The following is a 16,970-nucleotide window of genomic DNA, read 5'->3' on the forward strand; positions in this document are numbered from 1 at the left end:
AGGATCTAAGCCCGGGTTGCTCACATTCAGCACTATAACTGAAGTCACTGCTCTACATTGGCTCTTGTGTACTTCAGCATAAATACTATATAAGGAGGCCAGACTGGAATGCAGTAGTCACCAGTCACACAACTGGACAGCTCAGTGCACTGCATCACACCACATCCTGGTAGGAGCCTCCTGGCGCAAGTTTAGCCACATTGTTCAAACCGGCTTTACCGGTCTGGGAAACAAAAATTCCTTGTAGCTGTGTTGATGTCTAATATCAATGAGAAAAACATAAAGCATGCCGGGACACAAGAGAGTAGGCCTAAGTGCCAAACAGAGACATTTTAAAGAGCTTACTACAAACAGCAGGCAGATCCAATGGCTGGAGCCCTGCTTGCCACACTGTTGCTCGAAGAGTGCTTAGGTGTCTAGGAGTTAGGCAGCACTTCCTTCCACTTTCCTGATATTTCCTTACCTGATAATTTTTGTGTTTCATGTGATCAACAGCTATTTACTTTCACGAAACTAATGCCCAAACTTCACAACATGTAAGGAGATCACCTAAGAGGTACATGGCGGAGTAGTGACCAGATATTTCTGAAGTCACAACTCTATTGTTTTACAGTGGTACCACTAGTTATGAACTTAATTCATTCTGGAGGTCTGTTCTTAACCTGAAACTGTTCTTAACTAGAGATGTGCTTTTGCTAATGGGGCCTCTTGCTGCCGCAGCGCCACCAGTACACTATTTCCGTTCTCATCCTGGGGCAAAGTTCTCAACTCGAGGTAACTCTTCCAGGTTAGCGGAGTTTGTAACCTAAGGCATTTGTAACTCGAGGTACCACTGTATTGTGTTTGCTTCCCTGCTTTAATAGGTATTTTATTGCATTGGGGTATTTTTAAATAGCTATTACCCAGCCATTTAAAAATACCCCAATGCAATAAAATACCTATTAAAGCAGGGAAGCAAACACAATACAGTGGTACCTCGAGTTACAAATGCCTTAGGTTACAAACTGTTACCCAGCCGGACGCGGGTGGCGCTGTGGGTAAAAGCCTCAGCGCCTAGGGCTTGCCGATCGGAAGGTCGGCGGTTCGAATCCCCGCAGCGGGGTGCGCTCTCGCTGCTCGGTCCCAGCGCCCGCCAACCTAGCAGTTCGAAAGCACCCCCGGGTGCAAGTAGATAAATAGGGACCGCTTACTGGCGGGAAGGTAAACAGCGTTTCCGTGTGCTGCGCTGGCTCGCCAGATGCAGCTTTGTCACGCTGGCCACGTGACCCGGAAATGTCTCCGGACAGCGCTGGCCCCCGGCCTCTTGAGTGAGATGGGCGCACCAACCCCAGAGTCTGTCAAGACTGGCCCGTACGGGCAGGGGTACCTTTACCTTTACCTTTATTACCCAGCCAAGTCAGAAATGGAAACAAACTGAAGGCAAGAGCTGCTTCCCATAACAACCGTATTACAATTACTACTTGCATTCTGAAAACTAGATTCTTTATCAAATCCTACAACTTTTCCTGCTGCCTTGGGATGGGGGAAACTCAGGCCTGTGTGTGTGTGTGTGTGTGTGTGTGTGTGCGCGCGCGCGCGCGCAAACCGTTGACTTTTGCGCTGCTGGAATGTAGCCTGTTGTATAAAGATAAGCAGGCTTTTAAAAACATGCTGTTTGCATGAGAAACAAAACAAGGCACCATCACTCCTGATCAGCCATTTTTAATTTAAAGTTGTAAACATGGATCAGAACTGGGTCACTAGAGGGTGCTTTTAACCTGATGGGAAACTCCACCCTCCCTTGTTCTCGTAACTCTTTTCCCTCAAGCTGACATTCCTCAGGCTCGGAGCTGTGCCTCTAGGATAATATCCTTTCACCTGAAGGGCCAGCTAGTTCTCTTCATTGACCATGCCACTCAGCGGTGCTGCTCTCCTTAAGGCTGAGTGTGGCAGTGACAGCACAAGTGGACGAGGAGTATGTGTGCATGCGCATACGCACAAGAGAAATGGGAGTGAGCAGCTGACAGGGTTTGGACATGTAGAGGTCCACTAATTTAGGAGCATGACTCTTGGTTACAAGCTACCTGGGACAAGTAAAGGCTGAACCTCCACCCCTAACCTCACAGCTCCAAAGAGCAGACAAAACAAAAACCTAACAACTCAATGGGCACTGGGAACCTGGGGGCAGGTTGTCTGAAACTTGGCACTTGTGTTTGCAAGTGTGGATCACACACTGAGCTTCCAGACTTCTACAGAGACACCACCAGAGGCAGCAACGGCCATGTTTCCTTCAACACTGATCTGAAAAAGAGGAGAAAGGAAAGGGTGGGTGGTGGAGTAAATCTAAGTACAGTGAGCAAAAGTCACAGAAGCCAAAACACACACCCCAGCACATAACCCCACATAACAGAGACAGCTATGGATGCTTTCTCCCACAATCTCCCCTGCTCCCTTTTTCAGGTTGGGGCCAGTATAAAAAGTCTGTAACTAGGTTGACGAGCACCCCCACAATCCTTACCCCATTTAGCACACAGCTGTGTGTGTGTGAACAGATGACCTTGGGCGGATCTGTGGGAACATGGATCTGGAAGAGAAATCCAAGAGGTTACGGTCTAGAAGCTTAAAATCTAATGAAATGGAAAGTTGCGTTTCGGTACCACACAAACAATGGCTAAGTAGAGAAAATAGTGTATGGGACAGAGCAGATTGGTTCGGAGTCACAAGGGTGTTGTACCAAGGCAACTATTTGGTAAGAAAACCTCCAAAAGAATGACCTGTGTGACTGATAAAGACCAGGAGTGCACTGTGAAGCAATCGGTCTGCAATCAGGGGCATGGAAACCTGGTATGAAAACAGCTTTGTGCGGGCTCTGGCCTTCCTTTATCATGGCTATGCCAAGCTATTAGTTCTCCCGCAGCTGGTGGGAGACTCCAAGGGGTTTGGCTGCTCTGTCTTTCAGCCTGAAAAATGGGCAGGTTTTGCTTTGCCCCCACAAGTGAAGGATGGGATTGGGAAGCCCTGTCTCCTAGGCCTGTCTGTGGTTCAGACCTGTAACTTAAATACCACCACAATTCTTACACGCAGTGTCTTGTCAGTGGAAGTTGTGTAAAGTGCACCCAGTGAATGTTGGATTCCCGTGATCTGAGAGCGGTGACCCACATCGAAATACTGTGGAACAAAACAAAAACAGAGTGATGCTTTGAATGGGAGACAAATGCTCGTATGCTGCTGCTGCTGCTTTTACAACTGGTTAGGCACTAGCAGTTTGAAAGCACGTCAAAGTGCAAGTAGATAAATAGGTACCACTCCTGAGGGAAGGTTAACGGCGTTTCCATGCGCTGCTCTGGTTCGCCAGAAGCGGCTTAGTCATGCTGGCCACATGCCGGCTCCCTCGGCCAATAAAGCGAGATGAGCGCCACAACCCCAGAGTCAGTCACAACTGGACCTAATGGTCAGGGGTCCCTTTACCTTTAGGCACTAGTGATTTCTATACTATCAGCAAAACATGCTTGTTTGGGTTCAGAAGCGACACTGGCAGAAGAAGAATGGCTCCAAATGGTCAAAGTTCATGAGATTTCTAAGGTGAATCCCAGCAGTGTTATAAATATCTCTACAATCTACTGAAAAGCAACACCTTATGCTAGGCTATGCTTAGCAAAGCACAAGTAATTTTGTGGGTGGAGATTAGAGAAGTACCATATTTCTCCGCGATTCAACTTCTCAGCGTACCCGGATGTGCTGGAAACACCCTCCTTTGTTTTCAAAGACATACAGCTGCCCATTGTTGTCTCCTGCCCATAGCTGAGCACCATGGTATGACATGGTGAGGAGGTAAGAGTCCAGCTAGGGAAGGAATGGAACTCATGTCACTGGCATTAATCAAGGTATTGTACTAAAGTAAATCAGATAGCTCAACTAAGTGAAATAAATTGTGTATGCTAAAGTAGAAAACAAAAAGATGCCACAAGTTACTTGCCAATATAAAATATGGGGCGAAATTCTTGAACCTAAATAAGGAAAATTAGCAGAACTGAGGCTAGGTTCAAACATAGTGCAAAACTATGCTTTGTGCTAACCATGAGCTTCCACATGAACAAGCAAACCATGGTTTAGAGCTGCTTTCCTGCCTTTAGTTTCCCATCTGGCTCAGCACTAAGCTTCAAAAGTTCACCCTTGAGTATTCGCTTGAGGTAGAGCTACTCCCATTTTCATGGTATAGCAGCCTCTTCAGGCAAAACAATGACCCTGACAAACCACTCTGTAAATTCAGTCAGAACAGAGCTTCTGTCTGTGGTTTCAAAGCCTGGTTTGCCAGTTCCAAACAAACTGGGAGCAAGCTCATAATGCGAAACCATGGTTCAGCTAAACCATGGTTCAGCTAAAGCAACTGTGGTTTCCCACATGGCCTTGCCGTATAAACTTACGAGAGTAAAGGTCAGGCAAGAGCAATGCCAAGTTAAAGAATACTTGGGCGAGGCCAGATCAAGGTCCCATTAAACTCAAGACTCTCAACTTGGAATGTGTAGCTTCCTGAGCCATATAGCCTCTGAGTTTTATTTAGCACAAGAACATACCTAATCTGAACACAAGTAGAAGCCTGGGATTTGGTTTGTAGTCCCAGACCTTCAACTAATACAGAAATAAGTAGCACTCAAACCCACAGGATTAAGGATTCTCCTGACAAACTCTGGAGACAACACCCACAGATCCTGGTTTTCTAAGTTGCTTTCTAAGGAATTCTTGGCCATCCTCAGCACAAAAAGGAGAGTCAAAGTCTGTAGCTCACCTGTAGCCTCTGGAGGACACTGTTGGCCCTCCTGTCAAAACACACCAGTGTTCGGTCCTCACTGCCAGAGAGAATGAAGCGCTCATCAGCGGCAAGTGATAGGACTGCACTGGAATGAAGCTTGCGGCTCTTCACTGGGGCTAGTGCAGCTGTGAGAGAGGACCAAGAGATGCATTAACAGAGCCCAGGCACTTACCTAAGATCTCACAAAAGAAATGCCTCATTCAGTGAGCACCTCACAGATATTCTCTCTCCCTTGTAGGCCATAGTCTTCCAGCTGAAGTCACTTTCATTGGGCAATAACTAAGTAGCAGAGCTGCTGGGTGCTCTCTAGCCAGCTCTTCCCTACTCCTGACAAATATTGGGGCAGGAGGCAAAGATAACCATTGCAGTGATTAGATGTAGAACAGCAGCAAGGATTTCCTTTAAGCAGGTCATATTTTTCTAGCGTTAAAGTAGCGTTAAAAACCACTATTTCATTGCGCAGAGTTTTCTAGATAAGATGGCTGCCAGAAGCAGCTACGTGCTAGCCACTTATGTGAACTGAATGGAGGTATCTGGCTGGGTTTCCTGGCTGCCTGCCCCAGCCCTTCTCCTTCCCTCAGAGGAGATAGCAAACTTATCTAAACGCCTGCCACTCCATAGGCACTGACTGCTTGCAAGTGGGCATGGCAGTTGCAGCTCAAAGCACCAGTATCCACAGGAAACAACTGACACTAACCTCGAGGGTCATACACTGACACCTTCTTGTCATAGGTTCCTGTGACTAGAATGTCAGGCAGATATGAAAGGCACAGCACAGCTGCTTTTCCTCTAGAACAAAACAAGAAGGGAAGAATCAGGTGAAGGGCCAGAGCACACACTTCAAATAATATATGAAAGTCAGTCAACCTCTGCTTAGACTTAGACCTAGACCAACAGGATTTAGAAGTGGGATTTGCTAGTTCTCGTTTTGCTGCCTTCTATGCCGTCCTGTAGGATGAAGCAACCATCCTCTTAATGCCTGCCACACATTAGCTGAGACTTCTGCCTCCCCTGACCTACAAATCAGAAGAACTAATTCTTTCCTATATGCAACACACAACTTTCCCCGTTTGCTCTTTCTGCCCTCTCCTGAATCCCTTCATCTGGCTTTTTAGTGAGCTCTTGGGCTATAATGAATAAACAACAACAACAAAATCAATGAAGGTCTAGAGTACCCAGTGCTGTCGCCAACACCTTAAATCCTTTACTACAGGGGCAAAGCGATCCTGAATGATTCCACTTTTTTGCTCATCTTATTTACAGGCAAGTTTTCGTACCCCACACCCTTGCCTCTAATCCTCCTTAGCAACATTCTGTTCTGCCTAAACAACACAAGGCCTTCAGCCAAGCTAAACCTCTCATGCATCAGCATTGCTAAATAATGCCCCCACAGATTCAACACAGAACACTGCAATGAGGCATCATACTCAGCTGAACATGTAGCAAAACTCCAGGTTCTGCCACTCCCAAGTGCTACTCCATTCACAGGGGAGAGCACAGAGGCAACCTTACTTGATTTCTCCACACTGTTGTCCATTAGCAGCTATGTCCCACAGCTTCACTGTGCTGTCCCAGGAGCCAGAGCACACACGGTCATCTCTTGCAGCCAGTGACCAAACCCATCCCTATGCAGTGAAAAGAAAAAGCAAGAGCCATCGCTGCACTTCAGTCCTTTTTTTAGTAAGACTGTGATTATCATTCTGGTGACATGTAAAGAACATGTGATCTTGCCCCACTGCAGAGGATAGCCCAAGAAGGTATGGACAGACCCAAATAATTAACTCTCTCCAGAAGATGAAAAAGGAATAGTTCATCTTTCTACTATCTTCCTCAACTGGTAAATGCAGCAAAACAGACTAGCATGGATAGGGGACAATTGTGGGATTTCCCTTTTCAAAAGACAGACATTTCTAATACAACTCTGCTTGGCTGTATGAAACTGGGTTTCGCTAAGTCAGGAAACAGACAGCAGTTCAGAATGGAGCAACTGGTCCAGCTCTGCATTACAGAATTTTTGAGCGTGGAATACACTGAATAGAAGTGCCTCAGCATCTTCACCCTCTCCTAAGGGCTTGCTTCTCTCTAATCAGAAGGGACAGGGAAGAAGTGCAGCCTTCAGATATCATCTCCTTCCTGGACAGGATAGGCCAGTTTTCCTCCAGGACAGACAACAACTATCCAGCCCCCTTCCCTCTCATAACAACTATTTACTGTGTGGCCAGATGCAAAAGGGTGTTGGCCATTTGGAGAGGCAACTTAAAGCTTTTTACACTTCTAACAGGCGACCAGTCTATTGTAGACTAACATGCTGTGTTTTCTGAAGGGATAGGGAAGGTAAAAGAATGCTGGGACAATTAGGAGGGGGTGTTGATATTAAGAAGAGTGTGAACAACGGGAAGCAGTTATACGGTGGGAGAACTGCCACTCACTGCAAGGCAGTGCCAGGTAAGAAACAGATTAATCTGGGAGAACTGGCCTTGAATCTTTCAGATATGCTATTTCTGCTACTCATTAATCTTCTGTGTATTTAAGTGTTCTAGACGTTAGCAACAGTAGTGCTTCTGGATTAAACATTTACAGGATAGGATAATTATAGAATTAAAGTACTACCACTACATGACCTAGGGACCATAGACTCCAGACTCTGGTTACCTTGTGTGTGCCATTGCGCTCCGTCCCCAGTGCCTTCACCAGCACTTTTTCTGGTGCTTTGCCTAGCTCTCTCAGGTCCCACAAATTGACATTTCGGTCCCGAGAACCTGAGACACAGAGCTTCCCACCCTGGATACAATGAAAAACAACTGATTACTGTAAAATCTGAGCCACTGTCCCTCCTTCTTAAGATACTTCAACAAACAATATACAGGGTAGTGATATTCCAGCACATTGCAAAGTCATACAAAAATGTATCACCAAAGCAACTATTCCACAGTAAGGAGTGTGAACAAGCAAACAAATAAATCACAGAAGAAGTCTTTTTGTTTCAGTCAATCGTGTATTAGTAGAAGCAACATCAACATGTAAATCAACTTAAAGACGCTGTTCCGGTACAACCAGTGTTTCTTCCTAGAAGGGGCTTAATCATCGAGCTGTATAATGTAGTCTAGACAATATACAATCAATAGTTTAGACAAATCTGTCCCTCTGTGCATTTATTCCATAGGAAGAACAGAAAGAGGCTATGTAGCCTTCTATTTGCTGGCCCTCCTTCTTGAGAGGCAGGCACTAAAAAAACAAACAAACAAAAACACCACCTCTGCATGAAGGATATGCACAAGGACTTCCACATCAGGGCTTCTCCCTTCACCCCACACATCCACTGAAATTGGCTCAGGGTTGGCGGGGCAGGAGAACCCCCAGAATAGTGCATGGAGGGAGGAGACCAGGATAATTCTTCCTACTCTCCATTCATGGAAGCCTCGGCTGGATCACACACCTTCCCTATGTGGAAGAACACAACTGGACACAACCCACTAACTGTATAATTTTCAAATTGAACACTGTAATCATAAATATTAACTTTTAAAAAAAGTAGTTAAGGTGCATGCCATTGCTGGTATTCCACTCAGCATACCGAACCATGAATCCTCCCAGCTAAAATATTATGGGTTGTAACCAACAAAATTATTGCATGAGCAGTGGAACAACTTCTCTCTCCTTCTCCTCTAGCTCTGGGGGTCTCCCAACCCTCCAAAGCAGATTTAGGGGTGCGCACTGGGGGAGGATGCAAAGTTTTGTTGAGTGAGCTGAAATTGTTCCACTCATGCCATGTCCACTGTCAGTCTTAGAGGTTTAAATCCAGAGTCAGCCCTCTCTTCTAAGGAATGGAATGCAATGTGTAAGAAATGGAACTTCTGCTGACAATTTAGATGAATGAATTTTGTAAGGCTGATTTCTCAGATGAGTAATCACAGAGAGGTTACGACAAAATAATATTTCAGAACAGACTCCTAACTTCATGACTGCTTGTTCACAGACTCTATCAATCCTTAACATTGTACAAATAAAAGCGGCACAGGAAATGTGACTTTTACCTGGAGCAGCAGCACAGAGTCAACTGATGCAAAGTGTCCCTCAGCAAGGGAAAAGTGCTCTGTGTTCCTGCCATTTTCTGCCCATTGTTGGAGGTGCTCCTCTAGTTCAATGCAGGCAGCTGGCCAGTTAAAGGCATCATCTGCTGAGACGTGAAAAAGGCATAAAGAGATGCTTTTCTTCCTTTGGGCTTTGCAGAACAAACTCAGGCAAGGTAAGCAAATGTATATACGGTGGTACCTCGGGTTACAGACGCTTCAGGTTACAGACACTTCAGGTTACAGACCAGAAATACTACCTCGGGTTAAGAACTTTGCTTCAGGATAAGAAGAGAAATCACGCTGTGGTGGTGCAGCAGCAGCAGGAGGCCCCATTAGCTAAAGTGGTGATTCAGGTTAAGAACAGTTTCAGGTTAAGAACGGACCTCTGGAACGAATTAAGTTCTTAACCCGAGGTATCACTGTACTGTATCCTATTTACAACATTATCCATTGCTTTTCCATACAAGTGTCCTCAGAGAGAGAAAACGGTAGTTATATAACCATAAAAGTGGGTTTTCATCAATTCGGAAAACTTTGGAGACTGAAAGGACATTATCTTTAATTGCAGAGCCAGCACTCAGTACTATCAGTTTGGTGTCAACATTACACCCATTTCTGGGCTCAACTGTAACTCTCTAAAAATTAAAGGCAGGTTTTCAATTTGAAACAAAAGAGGCATGGAATCTAAAGAGCAAGAATGGGCAGGAAGACACTTAGCCATAAATATTTATAGAAAAATGTTTAAAAACCCACAGGAATACAGTGGTACCTCGGGTTAAGAACTTAATTCGTTCTGGAGGTCTGTTCTTAACCTGAAACTGTTCTTAACCGGAGGTACCACTTTAGCTAATGGGGCCTCCCGCTGCTACCGTGCGATTTCTGTTCTCATCCTGAAGTAAAGTTCTTAACCCAAGGTACTATTTCTGGGTTAGTGGAGTCTGTAACCTGAAGCATCTGTAACCGGAAGCGTCTGTAACCCGAGGTACCACTGTACTAACTTCCATCCATTTCAGCCTCCCTATCAGAAGTTACAGTGATTTCAGCTGCCAGTTGCCCTGGAACAGCAGAGTGGAAGGGCAGCATATTCTGGGTTCTGCCATTGGACACAGCCCAGTGAGACCAACAGACCCCACCCACTGTCCAAAGAAGGAGCAGCTGCAAGGAGTTTACTCCCTGCCAGAAAAAAACCCCATAAGAACTTTGGCATCTAAGAACACATGAGTTCGCTTTATTCCTCCTCCATGCCCAATCCCATTTCTTTTTGTGCTGTGTCTTTTAGAATGCAGATCTGAGAACAGTGATTATCTTATTATTGACAAAGCTGATCTGGAAAGGTTAGTTCATACTTGAGCTAACAAGATAATAAAACATGGTAGGCAGAAAGGGAACCCACCTTCCACAACTGGATAGCTGCTACCGATCCTCTTCAGCAGACGAATTCTCCAAGTGACTTCATCCTGCAGAATGTCCCTCAGTGTCTTGCAGACCAAAGGAAGGACACCCAGGACAAATCTGGGCTGCAGGTAGGAACAGATCTCCAAGATCAGCTCCAGAGGAAGAGATAACAGCCCTGAAGCTGTATCATCACTAACAGGAGACTTTTTCAGTTCCAGAGGAGGAGACCTGTGATCTGATACTTGGGCCTTATCACTTACTGAGAGAGATGTGGGAGGAAGGCACTGGGATGCCTGACTAGACTGGCTTGAAGATCCAAGAACACGTTCAATGTATTCCTGGGCCTGGGTATCTGGATCCGCTTTGCTCTCTGTGTCAGAATCATTATCAGAGTCTTGGTGTTCAGTAGAAGAATCAGGAGCAGCATCCATACCTGTATCAAGAACAAAAAGTGAGAGCTATGGTAAAATGTAAATCTATAATCATATACTACAGTTGTACCTCAGAAGTCGAACGGAAACTGTTCCGGTAGTCCGTTTGACTTCCAAAATGTTTGAAAACCAAATCACAGCTTCTGATTGGCTGCAGGAAGCTCTTGCAGCCAATCAGAAGCTGCGGAAGCACCATCGGACGTTCGGTTTCCAAAAGAACGTTTGCAAACCAGAATAATCACTTCTGGGTTTGCGGCGTTCGGGAACCAAAACGTCCAAGTTCCAGGGCGTTTGGGATCCAAGGTATGATTGTATTTTACTATCACTATAATTTTTCAGTAAGGGTACAACTATTTTTAATGGACAACAGATGTTTTATGAAGTGTAAGCAAAAAATATATTTTTACATAGGGCCTGTGCCTTTATCCACAAAACCAGAGGTGTAACTTCTTAAAAAAATAAACAACTAAATGGACAACTGGAAGAATAAGATCTTATTTTATTAGTACATTTAATCCAATGAGCTCAAGTTGGCTCTCCTGCTCCCCATTTTATCCTCATAACAACCTTCTGAGGAAGGCTATGCTTTGAGACAATGGCTGGCCCAAAGTTCCCAGTGAGCTTCATGGCAGAGTCGGGATTTTAACCTTGGACTCCAAGGTCCTAGTCCAATACACTGACCACTACACCACATCTATGCTTAGTTGTTCTCAAAGGTGTGGTAGGAGACGATGGCAAGTGTGGCAGAAAGATTCAAGGACTATCAAAGAAACATTTTAAAATTTCAGTGTAGTGTATTATATACAGATATACAATCAGAAACAGTATCTATGCCTCTCTTCAAGAGCATTGGCTATTTTTCTGCAGTTCTCCACGACAAATTGAAGTGAACAGGGATTTTCAACTCTGACAAATTTGAAAGATCAGAAAAGAGAAAGGTTTCTTTGTGTTCTGAGATGCGTTTGTTTCAAATTTGACCTAATATAAATGAGATTACCCAGCAAATGCAAGCTCACGCCCCTCTCATTGAGGTATATATTTTGTGAATCGCCCTGAGATCTATGGATGAAGGATGGCATTATAAAATATGCAAGAGACTCGTTTACAATTATATTTTGGGAATGATTCATGTTCTTACGTAGCTGTATTGTTTTATACAGCAGAACCTGCATGTGGATAAGGAAATTGGGGGCAGACTATCGCCCCTTTTTCGCACTGACAGGTCGGAAAGGAGCCATGTTCTCTTTCTCGGAAAGGAGCCATGTTCTGACTTCCGGAGGCGGCGCGAACGGCAATGGCGGTCCTCTTCCTTTAGTGAAGGGGAAGCTCCGCGGAAATCGGGTCGTCCGCTACGGCGAAGCAGAGACCCGCGTCGGAAACCCACAGGCAGCAAGAGCCTGTGGTCCTGGGACTCGGCGGGTGCCAGAAGCGGCTCCCAAAACGCAGAAGGAACCCCGTAAGGGGCTCCGGAACGTGGAGGGGGTTCGCGGCGCTGTGAGTCGATCACTATTCCTGTGGAGTGAAGCAGCACAGCCGCTGTCAGTGAGCGCTGACCTTTTTTCCTGCAAAGAACTGATTTAAAAGCAACAACCCGTGAGTAAAAGGGGAATTTGAACCTAAATTAGTATTAAATCTGGCTGAAAGCGGAGAGATGCAAACAGGAAGTCCGTCTTCCGCTGTTGTTTAAACATCAAAGCAAAAGATTGGGACATTTGGAGCCTTTGAAGAGGCGTTAAAGAGAGACTGGTCTGTGCATCCTGCGAAATTGCTTTTGTGTAAAGTGAAGATTTAATTTAACTTTGGGATTTATCTCTTTTCATATGGACTGTGCTAAACTTCTTCTTTTGAAGCTACATCTTTATGAGAAACCCAGGTATTGGAACTGCCTGAACAATAGTGCTGTCAGACTGCAGACTTTGACACTTTGTAATTGGGATTTGTTACAATCTGAGTGCATATGGACTTGTTATTTTGAAACATCACTGTTGCACTTGTCAGAGACAAAGTAATGCTTTTTAATCCAGCTCTGCTAAATACAAATCAACTGAAGGTTTCTGGAAACTAAATCGGATTTTATTGACTTTTACTGTTTTGCTTCTTCCCTTAAGATATGATGAGCTCCCTCTAGAGGATTTTGGACTTATAGATGTGACTTAAACTTACTTTCTCTTTCCTTTCCTCTTATTTGACTGTTTGCTCTCTGGGCTGCCATATTCCCATGGGAACAACTTGGTTTGACCTTGATTGCTAGACAAAACTGGCATGAGTGGCGCAAGAAAAAAAGAGGCTAGAGTTAGAACCAGACAAACAACTTTAACCTTAGCCTCACAGGCACGTAGATCTTCTGTTCCTACTTTGCCGGTGGCAGGGGAAGAAGAAACTGAGCAATTACAACTGGAAGATATGGCTGCAGGAGCATTAGGCTCAACTTTAGAGAAAATTCTGGAAAAATTGGAAACTTTGGATAAGAAAGTTGATGAGCAAACGGCCAAGATTGACCAAAATGCAGCCAGTTTAAACAAAATAACTGACCAGGTGGCTCAGAACGTACAAGCAATTGGACAGTTATCGGAGGCCACTGCAGAAAATCGCAAATTGGCTGAGGCAACTAGCCAAAAAGTTGAGGATTTAGAACAAGAGGTCAAGCCACTACATAAACAAGTTGGGGAACAGCAGTTGTATTTGTCTATGATTGAACTGCGGAACCGGGAGAATAACTTAAGACTGAGGGCAATACCAGAGCTTGAACAAGGAAACTTAATTGAGTTCCTGACCAAAGAGTTTTCTAAATTTTGGCCTTTGGACGAGGGAAAGGACTTTAAAATTGTGTCGGCCTTCAGACTTGGAAAGTTCGCGAGGAAAGATAAGCCCAGAGACTGTTTGATAACTTTGAGATCGAAGGAGGAAAGAGATAAAATTTTAGGCTTACATTACGAAAAGTCACTGGACATTTTGGATAGGAGAGCTGAAATTTACAGAGACATCCCGAAACAGCTTTTGGACCTTAGATCCACCTATCTTGAACTGGTTAAACTGCTGAGGAGTAATTCAATTATCTTTAGGTGGGAATTTCCTCAGGGATTATCTTTCACTTTCAGAGGGAAGAAGGTTAAAATTAAATCAGCGGAAGATAGAGATAAATTTTTGATTGCCTACGGAGAAGACCTTCAAAAAGGGATTGAAATACCACCGAGGCCTGGACCACCAGTTGTACCTCCACCTTTGGAACCTGAAGACTTAGAGAAAAAGATACCACCACCAGAACAATAACAGAATTATTCAGGATGTCTCTGCAACTTTTGAGTTGGAATATTAATGGCTGCAACTCCCCGGAAAAAAGGAGGAAGATATTTCACATATTGAAAAAAGAACAATTGGACATCATTTGTTTGCAAGAAACACATGTGACCAGGCTTCATAAAAAAGTGTTAATAAATAAAAGATTAGGCCAAGAATTTATTTCATCGGACAGGACATTACAGGAGCCAGAATCTAGTACGAAAAGAGTATTACAATTAATTCAATAATTTGGCCGGGTAGCGGGATTTAAATTAAATAAGCAAAAAACTAAGGTATTAGAAAAAAAATTGACAGTTATAGAGTCAGAAAGGTTTCAGAAAGAGACAGAGTTAAATGTGGTTAAAAAAGTAAAATACCTAGGGGTAAATATAACAGCAAAAAATCTGAGTCTATTTAAGGACAATTATGAGAAATGTTGGTCAGAAATTAAGAGAGACCTAGAAAGTTGGACAAGATTGAAACTTTCCTTGTTAGGCCGCATCGCTGCTATAAAGATGAATGTATTGCCAAAAATGCTGTTCTTGTTCCAAACTTTGCAAATTGTGGACAAAACAGAGTGCTTTCGGAAGTGGCAGAGAGATATTTCCAAATTTGTCTGGCAGGGCAAAAAGCCCAGAATTAAGTTTAAGATATTAACTGATGTGAAAGAAAGAGGGGGCTTTGCCCTGCCAGACTTAAGGTTGTACTATGAAGCCGCAGCTTTCTGCTGGCTAAAAGATTGGCTGCTTCTTGAAGACACGGATGTATTAGATTTGGAAGGTTTTAATAACGCTTTTGGTTGGCATGCATATTTATGGTATGACAAGGTTAAGATTAACAAGATTTTCAAGAACCATATTGTCAGAAAAGCATTGTTTAATGTCTGGACAAAATACAAAGATTTATTGGAAAACAAAACTCCAAGGTGGCTTTCACCATTGGAAGCTAAGGCCCGGAAAAGACTCAATATGGAGGCCAATTGGCCGAAGTATTGGGAAATATTAGAAAAAGATGGAGATAATTGGAAATTGCAGAGTTAGGAGAAAATGAAAGATAAAGTGCGAGATTGGCTACACTACGCTCAGATCAAAGAAGTTTTTAAACTTGACAAAAAGTTAGGATTCCAGGTGGAAAAATCGAAGTTAGAAACGGAATTGTTAGAGCCTAAGACTAAGGTACTTTCAAAAATGTATAACTTGCTGTTGAAGTGGAATACACAAGATGAAACGGTTAAATCGGCTATGATAAAGTGGGTACAAGACATTGGATATAATATTATGTTTGAGGACTGGGAGAGGTTGTGGACTACTGGGCTGAAGTTTACTGCATGTACTGTTTTGAAAGAAAATGTTATGAAAATGATCTATAGATGGTATATGACCCCAGTCAAACTCGCAAAAATATACCACTTGTCTGATAACAAATGTTGGAAATGTAAAGAAAATGAAGGAACATTCTTTCACCTCTGGTGGACTTGCCCTAGAGTGAAGGCTTTCTGGGAAATGATATATAATGAGTTGAAAAAGGTATTTAAGTATACCTTCCCTAAGAAACCAGAGGCCTTCCTTTTGGGTATTGTCGGCCAGAACGTGTTAAAGAAGGACCGAACATTTTTTATGTACGCAACAACAGCAGCAAGGATACTTGTCGCGAGGCATTGGAAAACTCAAGATCTACCCACACTGGAAGAATGGCAGATGCAACTGATATATTATATGGAACTGGCTGAGATGACTGGCAGAATCCGAGACCTGGGAGAAGAGACGGCGGAAGAAGATTGGAAGAAATTCAAGATTTATCTACAAAAATATTGTAAATTGTATGAATGTTAAGAAGGATGCGAGAGTATAAATAACTGGGCACCATTAAGCTAGATGAAGTGAAATATGAAGATAAGCTAAATTTAAGAAAGGATAAAAAATTTGGAAGTTCTAGGTTATATTTTAAATCTTTCATGATTTGAACAAAGGATAGTTAAAAATTAGAGATATAATTTTGGAAAACTAGATAACAAGAATAGAAATAAGGGGATAAATTTGCTGGAAAAATTTTATAACAGGAACGCAGGAGCGGGAGATGTGAGGGAGTCCAAAGAAGTGAAGAGAACTATGTTAAGAGATGTTATATTGTATTGTTTATTGGTACTGTAATTTTAAACAAAATTGTTAATAAAAATTATTTTTAAAAAAAATACAATTATATTTTGGGAATGATTCATGTTCTTACGTAGCTGTATTGTTTTATACAGCAGAACCTGCATGTGGATAAGGAAATTGGGGGCAGACTATCGCCCCTTTTTCGCACTGACAGGTCGGAAAGGAGCCATGTTCTCTTTCCTAAGTAATAAGAGATGAGTGAAGGACGAATTATTATTTCCGCTTCCCAATCCAAGAATCATCCTGCAGAAGTCCGGGAGGCAAAGCAGGAGGACGTTGCAGGCAGGTACAAAGAGAAATGCCAAATCCAACTCGCAGGTAATCCCATAAGCAGCGCAGGAGTCACACCCGCCCCGGAAGCCATGGAAAAGGCTGGGCAGTGCCTAGGCGAAGACGGCGGAGACCGACGCCCGCCCGCCCGCCCGCCCTCCTTCCACCCCGCGGTGCTTTCTTGCCTCCTTTCTGCCCCATGGCCCCTCTCACCCGTGGGCCGAGCTGCCTCGACCTTTCTCCCGAAGCGGAGCGGCGAGTATCATGGAGTCAAGGCAGCCTCTCCAGGATCCTGACAGGGCTGAGCCGCCGCCTTCTCGCGTCTCGTCTCCAAGGAGAAAACACTTCCGGCGCGGCGTAATGACGTCAGAAGCCCGGCTCTCTGCCGAGTCCGACCATTTCAGGCCAGGCGGCTCCCCTCTGCCTTCGGGACCACTGCGGCGTGTTGCGTGTCGGGGGCTGGGGAGCAACCCAGGGCTGCTAAAGCGGCGTTTTTGCGCAGCGGCTGCTGCCTCCGGTCAACGGGATCAGGTCGAGGCCGCTTAGGCGTGTCAAAGGAAGGCCCGGCTTCCCTCTT

At 44.1% G+C, this 16,970-nt stretch overlaps 1 protein-coding gene across 4 annotated transcripts; it reads right to left on the reverse strand.

Annotated features, from left to right (window-relative positions):
- Window positions 1-1,685: 1,685 nt before the first annotated feature.
- FBXW9 (F-box and WD repeat domain containing 9) lies at window positions 1,686-16,747 on the reverse strand. 4 transcript variants are annotated; one of them, XM_079964274.1, is made up of 11 exons: window positions 16,607-16,747; window positions 10,256-10,690; window positions 8,824-8,963; window positions 7,442-7,570; window positions 6,302-6,414; window positions 5,487-5,578; window positions 4,766-4,914; window positions 3,709-3,822; window positions 3,058-3,147; window positions 2,498-2,563; window positions 1,686-2,280 (listed from the first exon to the last, which is right to left on the reverse strand). In XM_079964274.1, exons 2-11 carry the CDS (start codon window positions 10,686-10,688, stop codon window positions 2,206-2,208), a joined length of 1,401 nt encoding a protein of 466 aa, XP_079820400.1. In that variant the 5' UTR covers window positions 10,689-10,690; window positions 16,607-16,747; the 3' UTR covers window positions 1,686-2,205. The 4 variants fall into 4 exon arrangements, 2 of the variants coding, with proteins under 2 accessions (XP_079820400.1, XP_079820399.1); XM_079964273.1 differs by having other exon boundaries at window positions 8,824-8,966; XR_013835547.1 differs by lacking the exon at window positions 3,058-3,147 and having other exon boundaries at window positions 2,264-2,280; window positions 3,676-3,822; window positions 8,824-8,966.
- Window positions 16,748-16,970: the final 223 nt, after the last annotated feature.

The sequence above is a fragment of the Podarcis cretensis genome, assembly GCF_951804945.1.
Source record: "Podarcis cretensis genome assembly, chromosome: 2".
In the NCBI taxonomy this organism is placed as follows: domain Eukaryota; kingdom Metazoa; phylum Chordata; class Lepidosauria; order Squamata; family Lacertidae; genus Podarcis; species Podarcis cretensis.